Source organism: Cnephaeus nilssonii (assembly GCF_951640355.1).
Source record: "Cnephaeus nilssonii genome assembly, chromosome: 12".
In the NCBI taxonomy this organism is placed as follows: Eukaryota; Metazoa; Chordata; class Mammalia; order Chiroptera; family Vespertilionidae; genus Cnephaeus; species Cnephaeus nilssonii.
The window spans coordinates 26,956,344-26,977,465 of record NC_137083.1 but is presented as its reverse complement, the minus strand read 5'-3'; the positions used below and the strand labels follow the sequence as shown (position 1 = coordinate 26,977,465).

Below are 21,122 nucleotides of genomic sequence, written 5' to 3'. Positions count from 1 at the left end.
ACTCAAGGGGCCAAAGAGCCGCATGTGGCTCACGAGCCGCCATTTGCCGACCACTGACATAATGTAATCTGACAGAGGCCCCTGAAATTGTGAAATAAGAGCCTTGTGTTTAAAATCATTATAATTAACTTGCATGCGTTAACATTATTCATGGAATTGGCTCAGAAAACCTGAAGTATCTCCATAGCATTCCAAAAAACACATGTTCTCAATTCTTCAGAAGGAATGGACCAAAATACCATTTGTCTTCTTATGTGGTACAAAAGGATCTGCAGGGTGCAAGGACATTCCTGTTTCCCAGATATTGTCTTCATAAGTTCAGTTGATTAAACACTTATTTATCTTAACAAGTTCATCTACTAATGCAAATCCTGAACTCTTAAAGATGGTTAAACTTTTGTGGATGTTAGTCAAATCAGATAATGATACCCTGATACCCAACAGTTATAATGAACATTTGTTCAGTACTGTGCTCGGTGCTGTACCTCTTTTACTAATTTCATAGCCCAGAGAGATATGTGTGGTCATAGCATACTGTAAAATTTGTAGGGAAGACCTGTAGAATATTCTTGGAAATTTAAAAAATATAAAATGTAATAGGAAGCATGAGGTTTTTTTCTTACTTCCTTTGTTTGATGGTATGTTTTTATAGGTATCTAAAAAAGTAGCAGATTTAATCCTTGAGAAGCAGCCTGCTTATGTAAAGGTAAAATAATATTTGTTATTTTCAGTAGTGAAATTTAAAAAATGAGTGATTTAGTCCTGAAACTATTGAAATATTTTAATTTATTCTTTTGTCTATAGTTTTGTAGCAACATATTCACTCTGTGTGTGTGTGTGTGTGTGTGTGTGTGTGTGTGTGTGTGTGTGTATTCTCATTTGGGGGTATTTGCTAAACGGAAGAAATGAAAGAGTTTTTATAACTGATTCTAAAGTAATATCTTTGGTTTTCCACACTGTAGAATAGCCAGTGAAAATTGCTTTTATATTCTTTGTAACATGTAGATTATTAATAATGAACGCTCAATGGCAGTATAACAATTTGTCTTTAAAACATGATAAAATTGGAATTGTGCAGCAGAATCTGTCTTTTCAGTAGAAAAATCAGAGACTTCATAATCCATTGTAATATCTGCTAGTGTTCAGAAGAAAGCATTCATTGTCAAAGCATCTTAGCAAACAGAAATCATATTTGTCATATTCTTGATTACCTTGTGAAATTCTGTTGGGTAGAAACATTTAAGTGGATATATTAGTCTTTATTTATGCCTGTATAAAGCAGGTTGGGTCTAGATTTCCTTATAAGCAATACTAACTAAATATTTTGTCATATGTTGTTGTGAAAATCAATTGAAGATTGTCATTTTAAATAATTTTGTTGAAATATGTACCAACAGTTTTCAGGTTCAGGTATTTTTTTTGCTACTTTGTTTTCCAAGCAGGCTTTTCTTAGAAACCCACTAAAGGTTTTGTTAGAGTACCATATGAATAGGAAAGAAAAATAAAATGCCTCAAATAATAACCTGTACCTAATCTTTCCATAGGAACTTGAAAGAGTTACCTCATTACAGACAGGTCTTCAGTTAGCTGCTGTTATCTGCACAAATGGGAGGAGGTATCACAGTTGATGATATTTTTCTTCTTTAAACTGGAAAACATTTCAAGGAAAACTATGAAACTATCATTGATAATTGATTTTTTATTATTATTGTAATTTCTAGAATACAACTTAGTAACATTATATATTATGATCCAAAAATTATACTAAGGAGGTATGTGAGAAATGTCTGTACACCCAGTTATAGCTTAAAAACATTACTGTTTTTGTATTGCTTAGATTAGTGCTTCTCAAACTATCTATGGTGAAGGACCAGTCGTTTTTTTTTTTCTTTTTAAATTTCTAACTTGTTACAGGGTGTTATTTTTGTAAAATGCAATAAAAACAAAGTACTAGGGAAATGGGGAAAAACAAACAAACCAAAGACATACAAAATACAGTCCCAATTATTTATTTATTTATTCATGAAACATAAAATTATTATGTCAACTTTCTCCCTAAATGTTTTTAAATGCTTATTTTCAGTTTCTTTGTACTTTTCTTCTGATGGGCCAGTGACAGTTTGAGGATTGGCACTAGTCCACCCACCACACTTTGAGTAATGCTGGCTTAGATTGAGCCGTTGAATAAATTTGTCCCATAAATTTGTGATAGTAGTCATGCCTAGTTTTAAGAGTAATCAAGGATACTGCCTTATTAGTTACCTATTGTTTTGTGTGGATAATATTATTTTTATGTTAGAAAAATGTAACTATTTATTGTTCTCTTTTGCAGGCACTTGAATATTGCAAAGGAAGGTTTTACTCAAGCGAGTTTAGGCCTCCTTGCAAATCAAAGGAAACGTCAGTTGCTGATTGGACTTCTGAAATCTCTGAGGACTATAAAAACATTGGTATATGCAGGTTACTTTTTAAAAATTAAAACTTAATTTTATGGTTGAGACAGGTTTTACCTTTGATTTTTTTTTTTTTTTCCAGCAAAGAACAGATGTGCGCTTGAGTGAAATGCTAGAGGTAAGTTAATAAGGCTTGGAAATTTGGCCATCTTGATAATATGAAATAGAAAAATTATAGTGAAAAAATTCAGATGAGCATTTTTCTCAAATTGGTAGATGGTATAAAGAGCCCTTTTAGACATACAAAGGTACTCTCTCTAGAGCATTTTTCTATTGACATAATGTGCTTCATTTAGAAAAAATTATATGGAGAAATATTTAGTTTGTAGCAACATGGGAATGTGAACATCAGCATCTTCTGATTGTATTTGCACTCAAATAATAATAAAATTGTCTTTTTCCTCTAACGTATAGTGGTAATTTAGGATATATTTCACATATTAGTTTGTTTGCTATCTCATGTTAATTGGTTTTCTGAGTGAGCTATGTGTTTTCTCTTTGATGGTTTCTTAGCATTCTCAGTCTACTTCTGTTACAAAGTTCACAAAAGCCTAATCTTCTGTGTGTGCTTCCCTATTACCACTGAAGCTCCTTAGGGTAGGAACTTTATCTCAGCATCCCCAGTGGTTTGAATTGCTTTGTTGAACTTAGATATGACCTTAAGGAAAGAAATTTTTTAAGGGTTTTCTGTGTAATCACTGTATTACTTCTAAACTATTATGATTAAACTAGGGTTTGTGACATCCATATGAAAAATTCTTTTGACATTAAATTAATGTTTAGGTGATAAAAATATTCTGAGGCTATTAATGAATATTTTATTTTTTTCCAAATTTATTTGTTTTTAAAATATTTATTGATTTCTTGGTGGTAGAACTGTTGAGTGCTGTGGTAGAACTGTTGAATGTTGATTACAGGTAGAATGCATAATTGTTTTGGAACATTTTATGTAAACATTACTGAACGAGGAATGTTGATAGTTAAAGAGCACTTTCCCCGTGAAGCAGCTTGTAATCCTATATAGGTTTTATCCACATGTCATGGTCATAGAGAGCTGTGACTGTATATTTGAGGAAACAGAATATTTTTTTCTATGCATACATTTTAAATGTTTTACTAGTAGGTCTGGACCTACTTGCCTCTCTCTATTTTATTATTTGTTATTGGTATTCTAATCCTTACATAAAAGAAATTAAACTTTTCTGGTTCGGTAACTTTTGGATAGAGGATGAACAGAGATTTCTTCAGGGGCTTTAAGAAAAATGTCTCCAGTCTAATGACTTCTGTTGTTATCTTAAGGAGGAAGACTACCCAGGAGCTATTCAGTTGTGCCTGGAATGTCAGAAAGCTGCCAGCACTTTTAAACATTACAGTTGTATAAGGTAAGGCAATACAGAAATTTTAAAGCTGACTCTGTTGCCTGTTTTTAATGTAGGAATTGTGTTCTAAACAATATTAATAAACATTAAAAATAAATATCAAGTGCTCTGTTCTTTTAACATTCTTGGTTCATAAGTGGGTAGTACAATAAAATTACAAATAATAAATATTAAGGTATGAAAGATCAGATACCCTTTCTTTTCACCTCACAGACATTCGTATTCTTTCTAATCTCATTGATTTCATTTTTATAGAGACGTAGAGAAGAATACATTTAACTCTTCACATCCCCATGGCATCACTTGGGAATTCTTCCTCCTTAACTTTGCCCAGCTTATAAATATTGAGAGTGTTATTGTAGTTTGTTTTTCAGATCTAGATGGTTCTAGTGTTTGGCTCATCCTGATAATAATTTTTGTGGAACTTACTTTTTATCATAGTCATGCTTGTAATATTTAAGTGACTAATGTGTTACATCTTTTGTTTAGTTATTTATAAAATGTACAATGTAAAAATGGCTGCTGCATCCTTTGCTACTAGTTCGAACTTTATTAATGGATGTTTGGTTGGCTTAAAAAGAAGTTTTTGTATTACTGATGCCAGTACCTTGGGAGGCTCTAATCCCCAGGTGTAATTCCCATCATTGCTCTAAAACCATCACAAATAAACATAACACTCTAACTAAAATAGTGTTCTTGCTAAGCAAATCCAGTTTCAAATTAAATTCATATGTATGGTCGAATATAGCCCCTTAGTTTCTCCTGTATAGAAATTCTGGCAGATAATCAGTGAGCATGGTTCACTGATGTTATAGATGTTGATTGCGAGTATTTTAAAAATAAAAAGATTACGGTAGACCAAAACACTAATACACCTTTGAATTGATTTTTTTTTTTTTTTAATATACTCTGACATCATAGGTCTCTGCTGAGTGTAGGGTAAGGGCTAGATATTTCCCTCCTAGAGATGCTCTTTAAATATTTATGGTATTTTTTTCTTTAGGATCATGCATATTGAAACAACACACTTTAATTGGATTAGGAAATACATAGTTGGGTAGTACTGTGATATTTTGGTTTTATTCATTTGAAAAATTTTAAAAGGCCTCCTGGGTCCTGGAAAAGGGTAGCACACATTTAGTTCATTATGCGGTGATAAATTCGTTAGAGTGAGCACAGCTTATTTATGAGCAAGTGAACATAATTCAGGCAGTTATATATTTATTGTTTATTATATTCCAGGTGCTCTGCTTTGGAATTGATTACATAATGTAAACAATATTATCTCTAGAGAACATAATCTATGAAGAAGGACTGGAACTGAAGAAGGCACAAGTGGGATGGGGCCTTAGGGAGAAGGAAGTTGAACACACAGTGGAAGTGTTGGGATCTCACTTTCCTTAGGGGGTCAAGATGAAGGAGGACCTGAAGGGAGTGCAGGGGTTGGGCTAAACAAGATCTGAGGGGTTGTGGATATGAGATTTTAGGCGTCATGATGAAGTTTGTTGCAGAGATGGCAAGCAAAGTGAGGACTGGCTTTATAGCAACAAATAAGTCAGAATTGACCTTGTTGGGGACAGATTTGGTTGATGTATAAGTATAGAATGAGGAAATTTTATAAAGAGCAGAGATGTGCAATTGAAAGGGAGAAACCTGAATAATTGAAAATTGATGGGAAAGAATGAGAGGTTGAAAATAAAATAGAGTACATAATATATTAAGATTGCAGGGTTTGTAGTAGGAAGGAATGAGTATGGAAATTTGGCGGAAGGAAATTGAGGGAGTAGGTGACAGGTGTTGACACTTTATTTTTTCCATTAAATGGAAATTTTATTTTAGCTGTGCTAAAGTAAATGTCTTACTGGATCAGAGTTAGTTATATAAAATGTTTTTGAAAGAAATTCTCATTTGGGCTTTTTAGAGTTAGCATGAAGTAGCTTCTAAGTACTTTTTAATTAATGTATATAGTGATATGTGGAGGAGGTGTGATGACAGCTATCTGACCTGGTCAAGTTTTGAAACTGAAAAGATCTGTAATGATGATTTAAATTAATAATTGTTTTATTTTAGATAATACAACATATAAGAATTGTGCTATGTTTACATATGTGAGTCATCCAAGTAATAAGAATAGTTTGTCACATTCTCTGAAAATAGGTAAAAAATACATGCGCAAAAAATACATTGATGACCAAGGAATCTATTGTAACGGGTTTCCTGGGAAAACTGGTTGAGTTGTGTCTTTAACTTGGTGAGTTAGTGACAGCAGGAAGCAGGGGTGCTAGTTGGAGTTGTTTGCTGGAGATGACAGCCCCTCCACCAAGAAGTCTCTCCCCCACATTCCAGCACGGTTGCCTTTGCTGGCTACCACTCATCCTGCCAAAACCAGTCCCCTTTCCCCTTCGACTCTTATTTCACCCTTACTTCATCCTAGTTGGGAGAACATGAGAAGTTTGTTCACTTCTTGTAGGTATATGACATGGGATATACAGGTAGAATAATTAGATATGTCATCAAGTTGAGTTCATGAAAATGGCAGGAATTTTATTATAATTTCTTTTTATTTTTGCCTTTATTAATTAGATGCACCTTTTTTATTGTACACATTTATTTCCTTTTGCACTTTTTTTCCTGGTCTTCTGAGTACAATATTGAACCTCTTCTTGGTCTCTTCAGACATGATTCATCAACACTTTATTCCTTTAATTTACCTGGAGCTGTGGAATTTAGCCAAAGCAAAGATTTAGTCTTTGCTTGGATCTGAGTGAATCAGAATGAAAGATCATTTGACACTCTGGTAATCATGGGAATAGTAATTAATTTCCAACTGAATTTACACTTTCATTTTCGTTAATATTTATATTTATTTTCATTCCTGTGGATGACTAGAGAATTATGAAATACATTTCCTTTAGAAATGTCCTTTAAGAAAACTATGATTTAGAGCATTTTTGAATTTTGGTGTGATTTTTAAAAAAATATATTGTTGGCAAGTTCATATGTATAGTGAACCTGCTTGTCTACTTCTTAATTTTCCTTGGTAGATTCTATATTCCTCCTTTCTTTCCTAGTCACATTGATCCTTTTTTGGAAATACAATTTTTGGTAGAAGGAAGGGACCCTGAGTCTTAGGAGTAGATTACATGATTTGGAAAGGAGGAAAAACAGAACTCACATATTTGCTTCTGTACAAAGAGCCATTGATTGTATACCTAGTAAGTCTCAGGTTATATGACTATATAGTTTAAAACATGAAATACCAAGTAATAATGATGTAATCTGTTGGTTGAAAAATGAAAGAAAACAGGTCCTTATTTAGTACCTTGTATCTTCCTTGAGATGTGCTGTGTTTCAGCATATTTATTTTTTGTTTCAGCATATTTAATTAAGATACTGTGACACCAGTTTTTTTCACTTTTATAACTGACAGGGAACATTTTTGTATTATATGACTTTTTTTGAGTTGATTGATAGGAGGACATACAGTTGGGATTTGCTAGGAATAAGAATCAGAGTATGTTTATGTTCAACATCTGAATGAAGCATATAATTTCTTTTTTGAAATTTATCCAAATTAGTTTTAAGAACAGTTATTCTTAAAAGTCAGAACTTCTTTATTATTTTTAATTTCATTTGAAAGAAACTAGTTGAGTGAACCTGAGCGTATTATGGATTATGCACTGAAAAGTTTGCATACCATCAGAAAGCCTTTGTTGAGTATTGTACTTTAACATAGATATACAGTCAGCCCTCCAGATCTGTGGCTTCTGCATCTGTGGTTTCAACCAACCATGGATCAAAAATATTAGAAAGAAAAAAACACCCAGAAAGTTCCAAAAAAGAAAAATTTGAATTTGCCACACGCTGAGTACTATGCTGAATTCACCCAAATTAAGTGATGTGTAGTCATACCCCTGCTATAGCCTATATGCAAATATGTGATGTGCAACTACTGCACCATCCTATATAGTAAAAGGGTACTATGCAAATCGACTGAATGGCGAACAACTGGTCACTATGATGCGCACTGACCACCAGGGGGCAGACGCTCAACATAGGAGCTGCCCCCTGCTGGTCAGTGCACTCCCACAGGGGGAGCACCGCTCAGCCAGAAGCCCCGAGCCAGGCTCATGGCTGGTGAGCGCAGTGGCAGCACTAAGGATGACCTACTGACGGGCCTAAGCCATCAGTCAGATATCCCCTGAGGGCTCCTGGACTATGAGAGGGCACAGGCTGGGCTGAGGTCCCCCCCTCCCCTCCGCCCCCCAGTGCACGAATTTCGTGTATTGGGCCTCTAGTTTTACATAAGGGACTTGAGCATCCACAGGTGTTTTTGTCTGCAAGCGTCCTAGAACCAAACCCCCATGGGTATGAAGGAATGCCTGTACTTAATTCTCATAATCATTACAATACCTCCTCCTTTCCCCATTATTATAATCTTGGCAGTTGAATGAAAATTATAGGTTGTGATACTTTTTTAAATTATAGAATAATGAACACAGCTTTTACGTACAAATACAGCAGTACTAGGGACTATTCTTCTTCTGTTGCCCTTGATTCCTTTTTAGCAATATGTACCTGCCCTCTCTGCTTGGGCCAAATTATTGATACCATGCTATTCTGACCCTGCCTGCACTCCTTTTTATTTTAACTTGTTTTACTCTGCCTCCTTCCCCCACGCCACACCATTTAAAAGAATGTTAAGTAAATTACATGGCAAAAACATACTGTTTTAAACAAAAGGAAAAGGTAAAGGATTTTCTTTCTATCCTATTCCTTTCCTTTCCTTTTCCCTGGAGTAAACCACAGCCTATTAATTAATTTTACAGCTGATGAATTTTCCTAGTAGTTTTAATTGTAATTTAAAATAATACATTAAGATATCTTTTTTTCTGGTTTATGATTTTAAATAGTTGTTTACATTTTTTATAATCTTTTTTTGTATATTATTTTGTCTTGTTTTGTTAGTTATCTCTAAGAATTGTTTTTTTTATATGGGATACATGGGAGGTACATTTTTAGATTTTGAAATGATCTTAATTTTGTCCACACACATGATTGAAAGAAAATTTATTTTTTTGTAAAAAAATAGAAGGCATTGATCAGTTACTTTCTAGCCTTCCATTTTGTAGGATAGCATCATATGCTATTCTCCTCATTTCATCATAAAGAGTCTCTTTCCTTTAGATATTTTTAGAATTTTTCTCTTTTTACTTGATGTTCTAAATTTCACCAGTCGCCTAGAGAAGTCATCTATGTCAGACTCTTTACTCCTAGATAATGAGACAAGCGTGAAGTATTATTTAATGTTTATCTGCATGAGGTGCTGTTCCTTGTTACGCCAAGAGCTTTTGCAATTTATTTGTTCTCTAGGAGTTTAAAATAACAGGCAGTTAAAAGGCTGGACTGAGGGATAATATTCCAGTTAAGAGCACAGAGTACACAAACAAAGAGCATCAGAGATGTTCATGCTGTGAATGGCTCACTTCTTATACCCCTGCAGGAATGGAAAATATTGACATTTATAGGAGTGGCAGTGGAAGCTAGGCATCGTTAGCTAAGGCAGCACTGACTGTACGGTCATTCTAAATTAGATTTTATTAAGGTTTCCTCACTAGAGCTTTATTTTTTAGCTTTTACAAGTTGAATCATGATGATGGTTATGATAATATTATTGGAAGCTGTTTGGCCTTTACTATGTGTCAAGCTCTGTACTAGTCATTTTCCTTACTTTGTATATTTAGTATTGATAAAATATTCCTCCAGAGTTGTTGTTATTGTCTCTGTTTTATAGATGAGGAATTGATGCTTTGTAAAATAAGTGGCAGAGCCAGGATTTAAACATAGGTCTGTTAGAATGCAGAGCTTGTTGCTTTTAACCACTACTGCACTGTACTACCTAATAATGTATAACTATTATATACAGTGGGAAGCTCATGGCTAGTAAGCCAGTTTTTATTATTCTGCTTTAGTAGTTAATTGTATTATTTTCCTAGACCTGTTTCTGCCAGTTGTGTTTGTTACTGTTATTTATGTTAAGTAAGTAAACTAATGAAATGAAGCAGTTAAGTTGAATGCATTGGGTAAACAAACCATGTTGTTAAAGATAAATTTCTTTTTTAATTTATTGAAGATGAGACAACATATGAAAATTGGGGGATATAAAGTAACTAAACATGACTTGGCATTCGGATTGTTTTTCATTTGTCTCTAAATTTCTATTTCATCTTAGAAAAACTGAAACTTGAAATTACTTACAACTTATTTGTGATTTGGCTTATATGAGACTAAGAAGTTAAAACTCAAATCAAATGAAAAGACAGTGGCTTTAAATCAGAAATGACGGAGTGAAGTACATTTAAATACAGTGTTAGTTAAAATGACAATGTACAAGTAAATTCAAGTATATGGTATTCGCATGTACATATTTCTGTTTTAACTTTGATCAGTTGACCAACCAAAAAGTCTTCCACTGAACTCGAGCACTGGTTTGGCAAATTTTGTCTTTAAAGGGATGTATAATAATATTTTAGGTTTGGTTACAACTATTCAGCCCTGCCCTTGTAGCAGGAAGGCAGCCATAGTTAATATGTAACAAATTCATGTGGCTGTGCTCCAATAAAACTTTATTTAGAAACATAGGCTGTTGGCTAGATTTGGCTTCTTGGCCTGAACTCTGCTCTAGAATTACAATTCAAGTTTGGAGATGTTTTGATATCCTTGGTATCCTTACTAACGACTCTGAGCTTGTTATGCAGTGAATGATTGTGTTCTGGCTTAGTCAGGGATTTCTGAACAGAGCCAGGACAGAGATCTGCTGGCTAGATTCAAAGTGATCTTAGGAGTTATTTCACAGTGTGTTTATGGTTTGGAGGATCAGTTGGACACTTCATTATACTCCAGGGTTGTTAGTCTGGCTTTAAAATATTTAAAATCAAATTTTCTCTTGAGGTCTATTGATAAATTCTCTGCCAGCTGTGAACAGATTGAAACCACTGGAATAAATCTGATCTAAAGAGACTGGAATTTTCATGGGCCATGGACATACACTATAATCTTACAAGTATAAATTTTACTTAAGTTTATTCTAACAGTTTTAACACCTTATCTAATCATATTCAGAGATGTGAAAACTGGGTAACTGGTGTTCACAATATAATAGAATCTGGAAACGTAAGGGATGGTAACAATCTTTAGAACTAGCCCACTTTTGTATAGGAAACTGATGCTCAGAGATATTAAGAGACTAGACTTAAATCACATGGCTCATTAATAGCATAGCGAGGAAAGATCATTAAGAAAGATCATTATTCTTCATACCATCTTGTCTTCTTGTATGGTCAGATTTGTACAAAATTTGGATTTATGTGCAACCTTTTTAGGACTCATTTTGCAAGTGTATGTCCTAGATCAGCTGTACAAAGGAACAAAATTAGTTATTTATGGACATGTTATCTCTAATATTTTCTGCAGTGATGGTAAAAATGCCCCCAAAATTGTTTGATTCATTCCATTAAGCTTGTAAATAGCCTTTAATAGCTTTTAGCCTTCCATCTTAGAACTACTAATTTTTTTGACAATAATGTAGCTTTTATTTACCCAAATGTTTCTGAATAGATCCTTTTAACATACTTAGATTAATTGACTTAAATGACTTGAATTTATGTTTCCGAGTGTGGTGAAGGGCTTCTCTAAAGGCTGTACAGTTAAGATGTCCACTCCTTAATCACATAATTTTTATATATGTATTTATAATTAGTAGTAAATTGTTGTCAAACTGGAGTTGTCACTTTTGAAAGCATTTTTAATAAAACCAAAATGTTTAATTTATATATTTTATATTTAAAATCTTGTTCATATTATTTTCATTACCATGTTTGTATTAACCCTTTTAAAAAAATTTTTATTTATCGATTTTAAAGAGAGAGGAAGGGGGAGGGAGGGCGGGAAGATAGAGGGGGAGAGAGAGAGAGAGAGAAAGAGAGAGAGAGAGAGAGAGAGAGAGAGAGAGAGAGAGAATGATTTGTTGTTCCACTTATTTATGCATTCATTGGTTGATTCTTATATGTGCCCTGACTGGGGACCGATCCTGCAACCTTGGCATATTGGGATGAGGCTCTAACCAAATGACCTACCTGGCCAGGGCTTGCATGAACTCTTAATACCCAGTATATAGAATCATTGCAACCATAAATAATAGAAGCAACAAACACATCTAGGTTTATAATAATTTTATAAACACTAAAGCCCATTTTTTTCAACTTAGAAGCTAAAGAAATTATTACTCTCACCTATTAGTGAATTTAGGTCTATTTCTTTTTTCTTCAAGCTCAAAATAATTCCATAAAAGAATTTGTTGCCCCGACTGGTTTGGTTCAGTGGATAGAGCATCGGTCTGCGGACTGAAGGGCCCCGGGTTCGATTCCAGTCAAGGGCATGTACCTTGGTTGCGGGCACATCCCCAGTAGGGGGTGTGAAGGAGGCAGCTCATCGATGTTTCTCTCTCATCGATGTTTCTAACTCTCTATCCCTCTCCCTTCCTCTCTGTAAAAAATCAATAAAAAATATATTAAAAAAAAAGAAGAAGAATATGTTTACAGGTTCTGACCTACTTACTATTCCAGGTATTCTTGCCTCTCCAACCTGTGTCTATCTTTAGCCTTAGGTGGACTTTTGAGCCCCATGTGATAGAGGAGTAGAACTTGTTTTAGCTCTGCTTATCTTTTTTTCCCTCTTGTTAAGGCACCTATAGACTTAGAGGCTAGTGTTGTTCTTTTTCTTCTAAACCATTTTCCTTTTTTTACCCATCTCTATGGTTTTCTTTATTGAGGTAGAAAGTAGGGGCTAATGGCATGATGATAAAATTTTGCCATTTTGTTTGAATTGCAGATTTGACTCAGCAGATATTTTTTTTATCTGCTTTGAGTCCCGTGTGAGTTTATTTAGTCCTGGGAGGTCACTGGGCAATAAGCCACAGTCTGTGCTTAGAGAGATAGTCACAGATATTCCTCACTATAACACACACTGTGTTGTGAACATGGGGCAAGGAACTCTGGGAAAAGATGCTGATTTTTTAGGGGGTGGGAAAGGAATTATTTAATTCTTTGTTATTCTAAGGCACTATCATGACTATCCTTTTAGGGGTATTACTTTGGTGCCTTTAACACTCATTTTTATCTTCATTCATTTATTCTTTTTGGGAGGTATCACAGAAATTGTCCCATAATCATATTTTTAAGGAAAATTTTAGTTCTGTCTGTAAGAATTCCCTTAATCTATTAATATCTGTGGTGTGGCTATTTTCCAGGCATAAATCCTTGTGCCTTAAGAGTAAAGGTTATTGTCTCCTTATCAAGACTGGCAAAACTTTCTCTCAGAACTTAATGCCAGAAAAGGGGATTTTTTTTTTTGTACTCACCCCCACCGTGAGTTTGTTTTGATATTACAGACACTGATTGTCTACTGTGGCCCTATTTGCTTTTGTTGCTGGACTTTGAGAATCAAATTTATAATCAGATAACAGTTGTAAAAAGCCTTGTATAATTTTGCTGTATCAAAGTACATCTTTTGCCTGTTCTTACTATTTTATTTTACTTACCTCATAATCTTTTTATTAAAATGTTTTCTCTGTGGTTGTATTTATTTTGTTAGATATCAAATATCTTTTTTAGTAATGAGATATTATGATTCAAATAATGATAGTTCTCTCTCTTTTGTTTGTTTTTAACTAACCTAGGGAGAATTAAAGGGAACAAAATGAGATTCAGTCACATATCCCAAGTGTATAACTTAATTAATTTTTACAAAGTGAACATATTTGTGTAATTACCTCCTAGAAACCGAGCATTTTCCTATTACAAATGATGCTCAACAATTGTGTATGCATTTCTGTTAGACGCATATCTAGGATTCAAGGGATATAGAGTGCCTGTTGAGTTTCAGTAGATAATACAGTTTTCCAAAGAGGTGTCAATATCCCCTTCCTCCAGTACAGAATTGGTGTTTCATTTGCTCTACATTTTGCCAACATTTGTCGAAGTAATGTTTAATTTTTTGAAAATATCTTTAGCCATTCTGATTACCTATTAAGGTGCCTTATTATAGTTTTAATTTGCATTTCCTGAATCCCTAATTGGACTGGCTATTAATATTTATTGGCCAAAAAAAAAATTTATTGGCCAATTGGATATCTCCTTTGTCAAGTATTTGTTCAAGCATTTTGTCCTTTATTTGTATTCTGTTCTGTTGATTTATTTATGTACTAGCGTTCCCGTTGCAGGAAAAATCCTGCAATAGGGTTTCCCGCTGCACTCTACCCCGCCCTGCCTGCTCTCCTCCCTTGTCCCGCGCCTCGCGTTGTCCGCCAGCCCCCCTGCTTTTCTAACTTCTCCGCCAGCCCGCTCTCCTTCCTTCTCCCGTGGCCCCGCCTCCGCTCCTCCCTTCTCCCCCAGCCCGCCTTCTCCTCCAGCCCACCTGCTTTTCCCTTCTCCCCCGGCCCCATCTCCGATCTTCCCTTCTCCCCTGGCCCCGCCTCCGCTCCTCCCTTCTCCCCCACCCCGCCTTCTCGGCCAGCCCGCTCTCCTTCCTTCTCCCACAACCCCGCCTCCGCTCCTCCCTTCTCTCCTGGCCCCGCCCCTTCTCCCCCGGCTCCGCCTCCGCTCCTCCCTTCTCCGCCCCCCGGCTTGCTTGCTTCTCTGCAGCTTTGCTCCCTTCTGCAGCTCTTGGCTTCTTTCTACGCTGTCTTGATATGCAAATTAGCCGCCATCTTTGTTGGGGTACTTTGCATATTCATCCTGATTGGCTGGTGGGTGTGGCTTGGCTGGTGGGCATGGCTTGGGCGTAGCGAAGGTGCGGTCAATTTGCATATTTGTCTATTATTAGATAGGATTATTAGATAGGATACTTATGTTGACACTGTCTTATTGCTGTAACTTTATAAGCTTTAGTATATGTCTTCCAGCATTACTCTTCAAGATATTCTTGACTATTTATAGCCCTTTCAGTTTCCACATAAATATTAGAAACAGTTTGTCAGATTCAGTAAAGTAAAAATAAAACAAAATGCTGCTGGGACTTTGATTAAAAATTCCCTTATTCTAGGAAATCATTTTGTGAGAATTGGTAACTTTATTAAAGGTTTTAGTCTTTTTCATATACCTTCATATAGTTAAGTCTTCTTTTAATAAAATATTTTTTATTGACTTCAGGGAGGAAGGGAGAGGGAGAGAGAGATAGAAACATCAATGATGAGAGAGAATCATTGATCAGCTGCCTTCTGCATGCCCCACACTGGGGATTGAGCCTGAAACCCAGCATGTGCCCTGACTGGGAATTGAACCATGACTTCCTATAGGTTGACGCTCAACCACCGAGGCACACCGGCTGGGCAAGTCTCCTTTATTTTAGGTATTTGTTTTACTGAAATGGGATTTAAAATGTTTTATTGTCTTACTAGTGGCCCGATGCACGAATGAAGATTTGTGCAAGAATGGGCCTTCGTTCTCCTGGCTGCCGGCACCGCCTTCGTTCTGGCCGGAGCAGCCTTTCTGCTCTGGCCTGGAGCCGCCTTTCTGCCTTGCCATACTGCCCAGAGGCCTGGAGCGTCTGGGGTGGTGCAGAGCTGCTGGGGTGGTGCGGAACGCCTGCGTCGTCACCATGGCGGCGACACAAGCATCCCGCCCCGTGCTCAGCGCCTGCGTATGCAAATTAAGCCACCATATTTGTTGGGTTAATTTGCATACTCACTCCTGATTGCTTGGTGGGCATCGTGAAGGTACGGTCAATTAGCATGTTACTCTCCCGGCTTCTGTGCCACGCCACTGGGGGCTCAGAGGCCTACACTGCCTCCCAGCCTGTGGCGTCCGGCCACGCTCACCCCATCTCCGCATGGGGTCTCAGGTGCATGACTCAGGTGGAGGGGGATGTGTGCGGGAGTCCGGGGACCCAGGTACTGCTCAGGGCCCAGAGGTCAGCTGGGACCTGCCCTTCCACACCAGATGCTCGCACTTCAATCACCGGCCAGGCCTAGGGATTGCACCCATGCATGAATTTCGTGCACCGTGCCTCTAGTTTCTATATATTAAAAGTAAGGAATCTACCTAATAAAAGAGTAACATGCTAATTGACTGTACAGTCACGATGCCCACCAACCAATCAGGAGTGAGTATGCAAATTAACCCAACAAAGATGGTGGGTTAATTTGCATACACAGGCGCCGAGCACGGGGCGGGATGCTCGGGTCACCGCCATGGTGACGACACAGGCATTCTGCACCACCCCAGCAGCTCCGCACCACCCCAGCTGCTCCAGGCCTCTGGGCAGTGTGGCAAGGCAGAAAGGCGGCTCCGGGCCAGAGCAGAAAGGCTGCTCCGGCCAGAACGAAGGCCGTGCCGGCAGCCAGGAGAACGAAGGCCCATTCTTGCACAAATCTTCATTCGTGCATCAGGCCACTAGTAAGACAATAAAACATTTTCAATCCCATTTCAGTAAAACAAATACCTAAAATAAAGGATACTTGCCCAGCTGGTGTGCCTCAGTGGTTGAGCGTCAACCTATGAACCAGGAAGTCATGGTTCAATTCCCAGTCAGGGCACATGCTGGGTTTCAGGCTCAATTCCCAGTGTGGGGCATGCAGAAGGCAGCTGATCAATGATTCTCTCTCATCATTGATGTTTCTATCTCTCTCTCCCTCTCCCTTCCTCTCTGAAGTCAATAAAAAATATTTTTTTTTGAAAGAAGACTTAACTATATTTTGTGCACTGGGCCTCTAGTTTCTTCATAATCTTTTTCTTTTCTTTTCTCTCTTTTTTTTTTTGGCCTTGTTATAGAACCAGTAGCACAACTTACTGCTCATACTGTTGATCTGTGAACTTATTGACTATTTATTCAGCTAACATGTATTTAGCACTTGGTTTGTCTCTTTTAAAGGTAGGCACATCTAACTCTCTGTTTTATTTAATAGTGAACTGAACTCAAAGCTGCAAGATACTTTAGAACAAATTGAGGTAAGAAGGATTACATCAGAAGTTAATTGGCTTTTTTCAGAGGTTTTTGAATAGCATAGATACATCGTATGTTTTGACTTTTGTGTTTTTACCAGTGTTTCTAGATCACTATGCTATATTTGTTGTTTTGCATTTGGAATATCTGTACATGGTCAAGTAAATGTTAATCTATTTGTAAATGCAAGCAGATTACTTTTGAAATTATAGGATCTGAAAACAGTATTTGAAAATATCATTATATCCAGAAAGATCCTCAAATTTTAGTCATAGGTATGTTCTCATGTAAATTATAGCCAAAATACTTACCATGTTAATTGTTTTTTTATCATCAATTACGAATTTTTAGTTTAGTGAGTTAATTTATTTAAGAATGATTATTGGCTGATGAAAACACTCCTAAATTCCTAACCTCAATAATATTTCCTATAATTCATCAAAATGTCAGAACTGGAAAGGAAATAATATGTCATTGTTAGCATAAATGAAGTTTTGCTTTTCGTCTGTCACTTATTCAGAGTTCATCTTTTTCCTTGGCAATCTTTGCTAAGCAGGGTATTCATTTTTATAAATTTAATAAGAATTATTTGGTTTCTTATATTTTATTGTTTTTCTGATAAGGGTAGTTATAAAAAATTAGGCTGGACTTTCAAATGACCTTTTGTGAAAGTAGTTTTTGATAATAAATGCAATTATTTACTAATTGTAAGAATGACTATTTGATAAATCTAAAGATGACTGCTCTGAAAATCTTTTAAGTATATAATCACCTAAAATTTTAATGAGGATTTTCTTTTGAAAGCTCTGTATTTATTCACTCTTAATATGCAATAGTTTCTGTATGTATGTAGAAAAGTCATTATTTTAAAATGAAATAATTGATATAGAAATCCACAAAGTTGTTGAATTTAGATATAAAAGTAAGGTATGAATTTTAAGGTCAATGTATTTTGTTGGGAATTACTTTTTAGTGATTACAATAGCAGTGTTTTATTATTTTTTAATAGTTGCACAAATTCAGTTCATATAGTTATAAGATTTTAGTAGATTAAGAAACATAGAGTTAAGTAAAAATTACAAAACTAAAAATTTTTTGGTAGCTGTTATACAGATTTTGTGTCTCTTGAAACACTAGACATGTGTTTTTTTAAAAACATGGTAATAACATATCAGTAAAATTTGATTATAATTGGTAACAAATGAGAATTATAATTTCTTTATATTTTTATTTGCTTTTTACTATTAAATAAATCATTGTGATAGTAAATGGCTTTAAATATTAATTAGAAGTGATAGGTTAATTTTAATGTTTTCCCATTGACTTGAAAACATAATTATTTAACCGCCTCTTGCCGCCTCTTTTACTTATGTAGGAACAGTTGGATGTGGCTCTTTCTAAAATCTGCAAGAATTTTGACATTAATCATTATACCAAGGTTCAACAAGCTTATCGACTTCTTGGAAAAACACAGGTTAGTCTTGAAAGGTTGCTTTTTTAATATTAGGCATCTGCTGATATTCATCATTGCTTAAGTCTGAATATTATTAACGGTGTGTCCTTAAAGTTTCATTTAACAAAGTAAATTTTTTAGCTGTCTTCACAGTAGTAACATGGTTGTTCACATAGGCTCAGAGTATAGTATATAGTGGGATTAAAATATTACAGAAGTTTGTTTTGAAATGTGAAGTGTTTGTCAGGTTTAATATTTTCACAATTTCATGTAGGTTTTAAAACAAGTATAGTATAAGGTAATTCTGTGGGGAGGATATGTAGTCTCTTTTACTTCATCTTTTGGTTCTGAATGAGAACTTCTTTATTGGGAGCTCCATCGTTCTTAGGTGAGCCTGCATGACTCCCTCGGAGTGGTGTATACACTCTCATGCACTGTGCACATTTGTCTGTAAAACAGATAAATTGCATTTATCAGATTTTTTTCCAAGGGTTCTCTTATCTCCAGAATGTCCTCGTACTCCCTCTATGCTTGGCTTTACATACTTTTACTGCTCAATGGCTTCCTTGAAAAAACTTGAAAAAGGGGCCATGGTTGGAAAGTTAGTTATACCTTCTTTGTCTCTAGGGTGATATACTACTAGTATCTACAGAACATCTAAACATGATAGATGGAAATGCTTTCTTCCATTAAATGGTTTCTTGTCTTGGAAAGAAATTTAAGGCCTTACTAAGTCATTTAAACTGTACTTGCATTTTTAAATCTGAGTAAATAAAATTTTTAATGTACTTTATTAATTTTCATGTCCTAAGCTATACCTACAAAAAATATAAGAAAGAAAATACTTGGTATTTTTGAGGGTTATAAGACCTTTGAAAATATTATTATAACTTCTAATTTTCCCCATTAGAGAAAGTTATTCACTCAGTAAATATCTGTTGGTACCTACTTTTGTTCATTGCTCCAGGCACCTCATGTGAGGATATAGGCTGTCATGTATCTTATCTTCTAGTGAGGAAGACAGACGTTAAAAAAATAAATGAATATGATGTCAGGAGAAAACAAGTACTATAAAGAAATATATATCAGAGTAAGTGGATAGGGTGATGTAAAGTACTGATTTATATAAGACTAGAAATTCGTGCACAGAGGGGGGTTCCTCAGCCCAGCCTGCACCCTCTCCAATTGGGGACCCTTTGGGGATCGGGCCTAAACCGGCAGTTGGACATTCCTCTCGCAATCTGGGACCGCTGGCTCCTAACTGCTCACCTGCCTGCCTGCCTGATCACCCCTGACTGCCCTCCCTTGCCAGCCTGATTGCCCCTAACTGCCTCTGCCTGCCTGCCTGATTGCCCCTAACTGCCCTCCTCTGCTGGCCAATTTGGTTCTGATTGGTCGGTTTCTATGCCAGTCAGCATCAGAAGCTCCACCTCCTAGGCAGCCATTGGCTCCCCACAGCACCCACATTTGGTTCTGATTGGTCGATTCCTATGTCAGTCAGCGTCAAAAGCTCTGCCTCCTAGACAGCCATTGGTTATTCACAGCACCCACATTTGGTTCTGATTGGTCAGTTCCTATGCCAGTCAGCATCAAAAGCTCCACCTTCGAGACAGCCATTGGTTCTTCACAGCACCCATATTTGGTTCTGATTGGTCGGTTCCTATGCCAGTCAGCGTCAAAAGCTCCGCCTCCTAGACAGCCATTGGTTCTTCACAGCACCCACATTTGGTTCTGATTGGTCAGTTCTTATGCCAGTCAGTGTCAAAAGCTCCACCTTCTAGACAGCCATTGGTTCTTCATAGCACCCACATTTGGTTTTGATTGGTCGGTTCCTATGCCAGTCAGCATCTCCGGGCCTATCTCTGGGCCTGATCAGAGAGGCGGGGCTGAACAGCAGCCCCCACAGAGGCTGGGAGAGAAAGAAAAGCCCAGCTGCTGGTGAAGCTCAGAAAGAGAGGGAGAGAAAGAGAGAGGCAAGTACTGATCATCAGCTGCCACTGAGGCTGTGGATCAGACCCTGCCTCTCTCTCTGGGTCTCAGCTCCCTGGGCAGTCAGTGCTGGGTCGCCACAGTGACCCAGCACTGACAGAAGGACTTCCGGGTTGGTCAGCCTTCAGTCGTGATCGGTCGTTACAACCCTGGCCTTTTATGTATTAGGATGGTCAGGATAGGCTTCTCTGAGAAGGTGACCATTGAGAAGTATCCTGAACAATTTAAGGAAATGATGGCAGAGGGGATCCAAATGTGTGTTTATGCCAGACATATTTGAAAAAAGAACAGAATGGCTACCAATCATAAATGCAGACCAACAGAGCAGTGCTCTCAATTCAGATTTATCTTTAGTTGTATGATGTTGTGGTTATTTAATGGGTTATTTGCAAATAATCAACATTACAATTATAATTCTATATATAATAATGATCTTTGTGCTATAGCTATAATCTGTAAAGATTTTTTTCCTATGTTTTTCAAAACTGTTGAAATTTTTTTAATAACATGTAATTATGTTGTGTGTTTTCTTTCCATAGACAGCAATGGATCAACTTCATATGCACTTCACCCAAGCCATTCATAATACTGTGTTTCAAGTTGTTCTTGGTTATGTGGAACTATGTGCAGGAAACACAGATACAAAATTCCAAAAGCTGCAATATAAGGATCTCTGTACAGTATGTAGTAACTTAATTACTTTTCTTATGTCTCGTAGTTTTTAAATTCACATCCCATTCTTATTAGCACCTATTATTTGAAGATGCTACTAAAATAGAAACAAATACGTTTTCCAAAATATATTTTTCTCCTATATTCTTTTCCTCATAGAGTAACTAGAGTAACTGG

General features: G+C 36.4%; 1 protein-coding gene across 1 annotated transcript in view; it reads left to right on the top strand.

Moving 5' to 3' along the window:
• The window catches only part of VPS50 (VPS50 subunit of EARP/GARPII complex), a 120,785-nt gene that overhangs the window by 27,059 nt on the left and 72,604 nt on the right, over positions 1–21,122 (top strand). The window contains exons 5-12 of the mRNA XM_079786409.1: positions 653–706; positions 1,545–1,615; positions 2,333–2,450; positions 2,536–2,571; positions 3,753–3,835; positions 16,794–16,836; positions 18,207–18,305; positions 20,813–20,953. Coding sequence (XP_079642535.1) covers positions 653–706; positions 1,545–1,615; positions 2,333–2,450; positions 2,536–2,571; positions 3,753–3,835; positions 16,794–16,836; positions 18,207–18,305; positions 20,813–20,953 — 645 coding nt within the window. The remainder of the gene's footprint in view (positions 1–652; positions 707–1,544; positions 1,616–2,332; positions 2,451–2,535; positions 2,572–3,752; positions 3,836–16,793; positions 16,837–18,206; positions 18,306–20,812; positions 20,954–21,122) is intronic.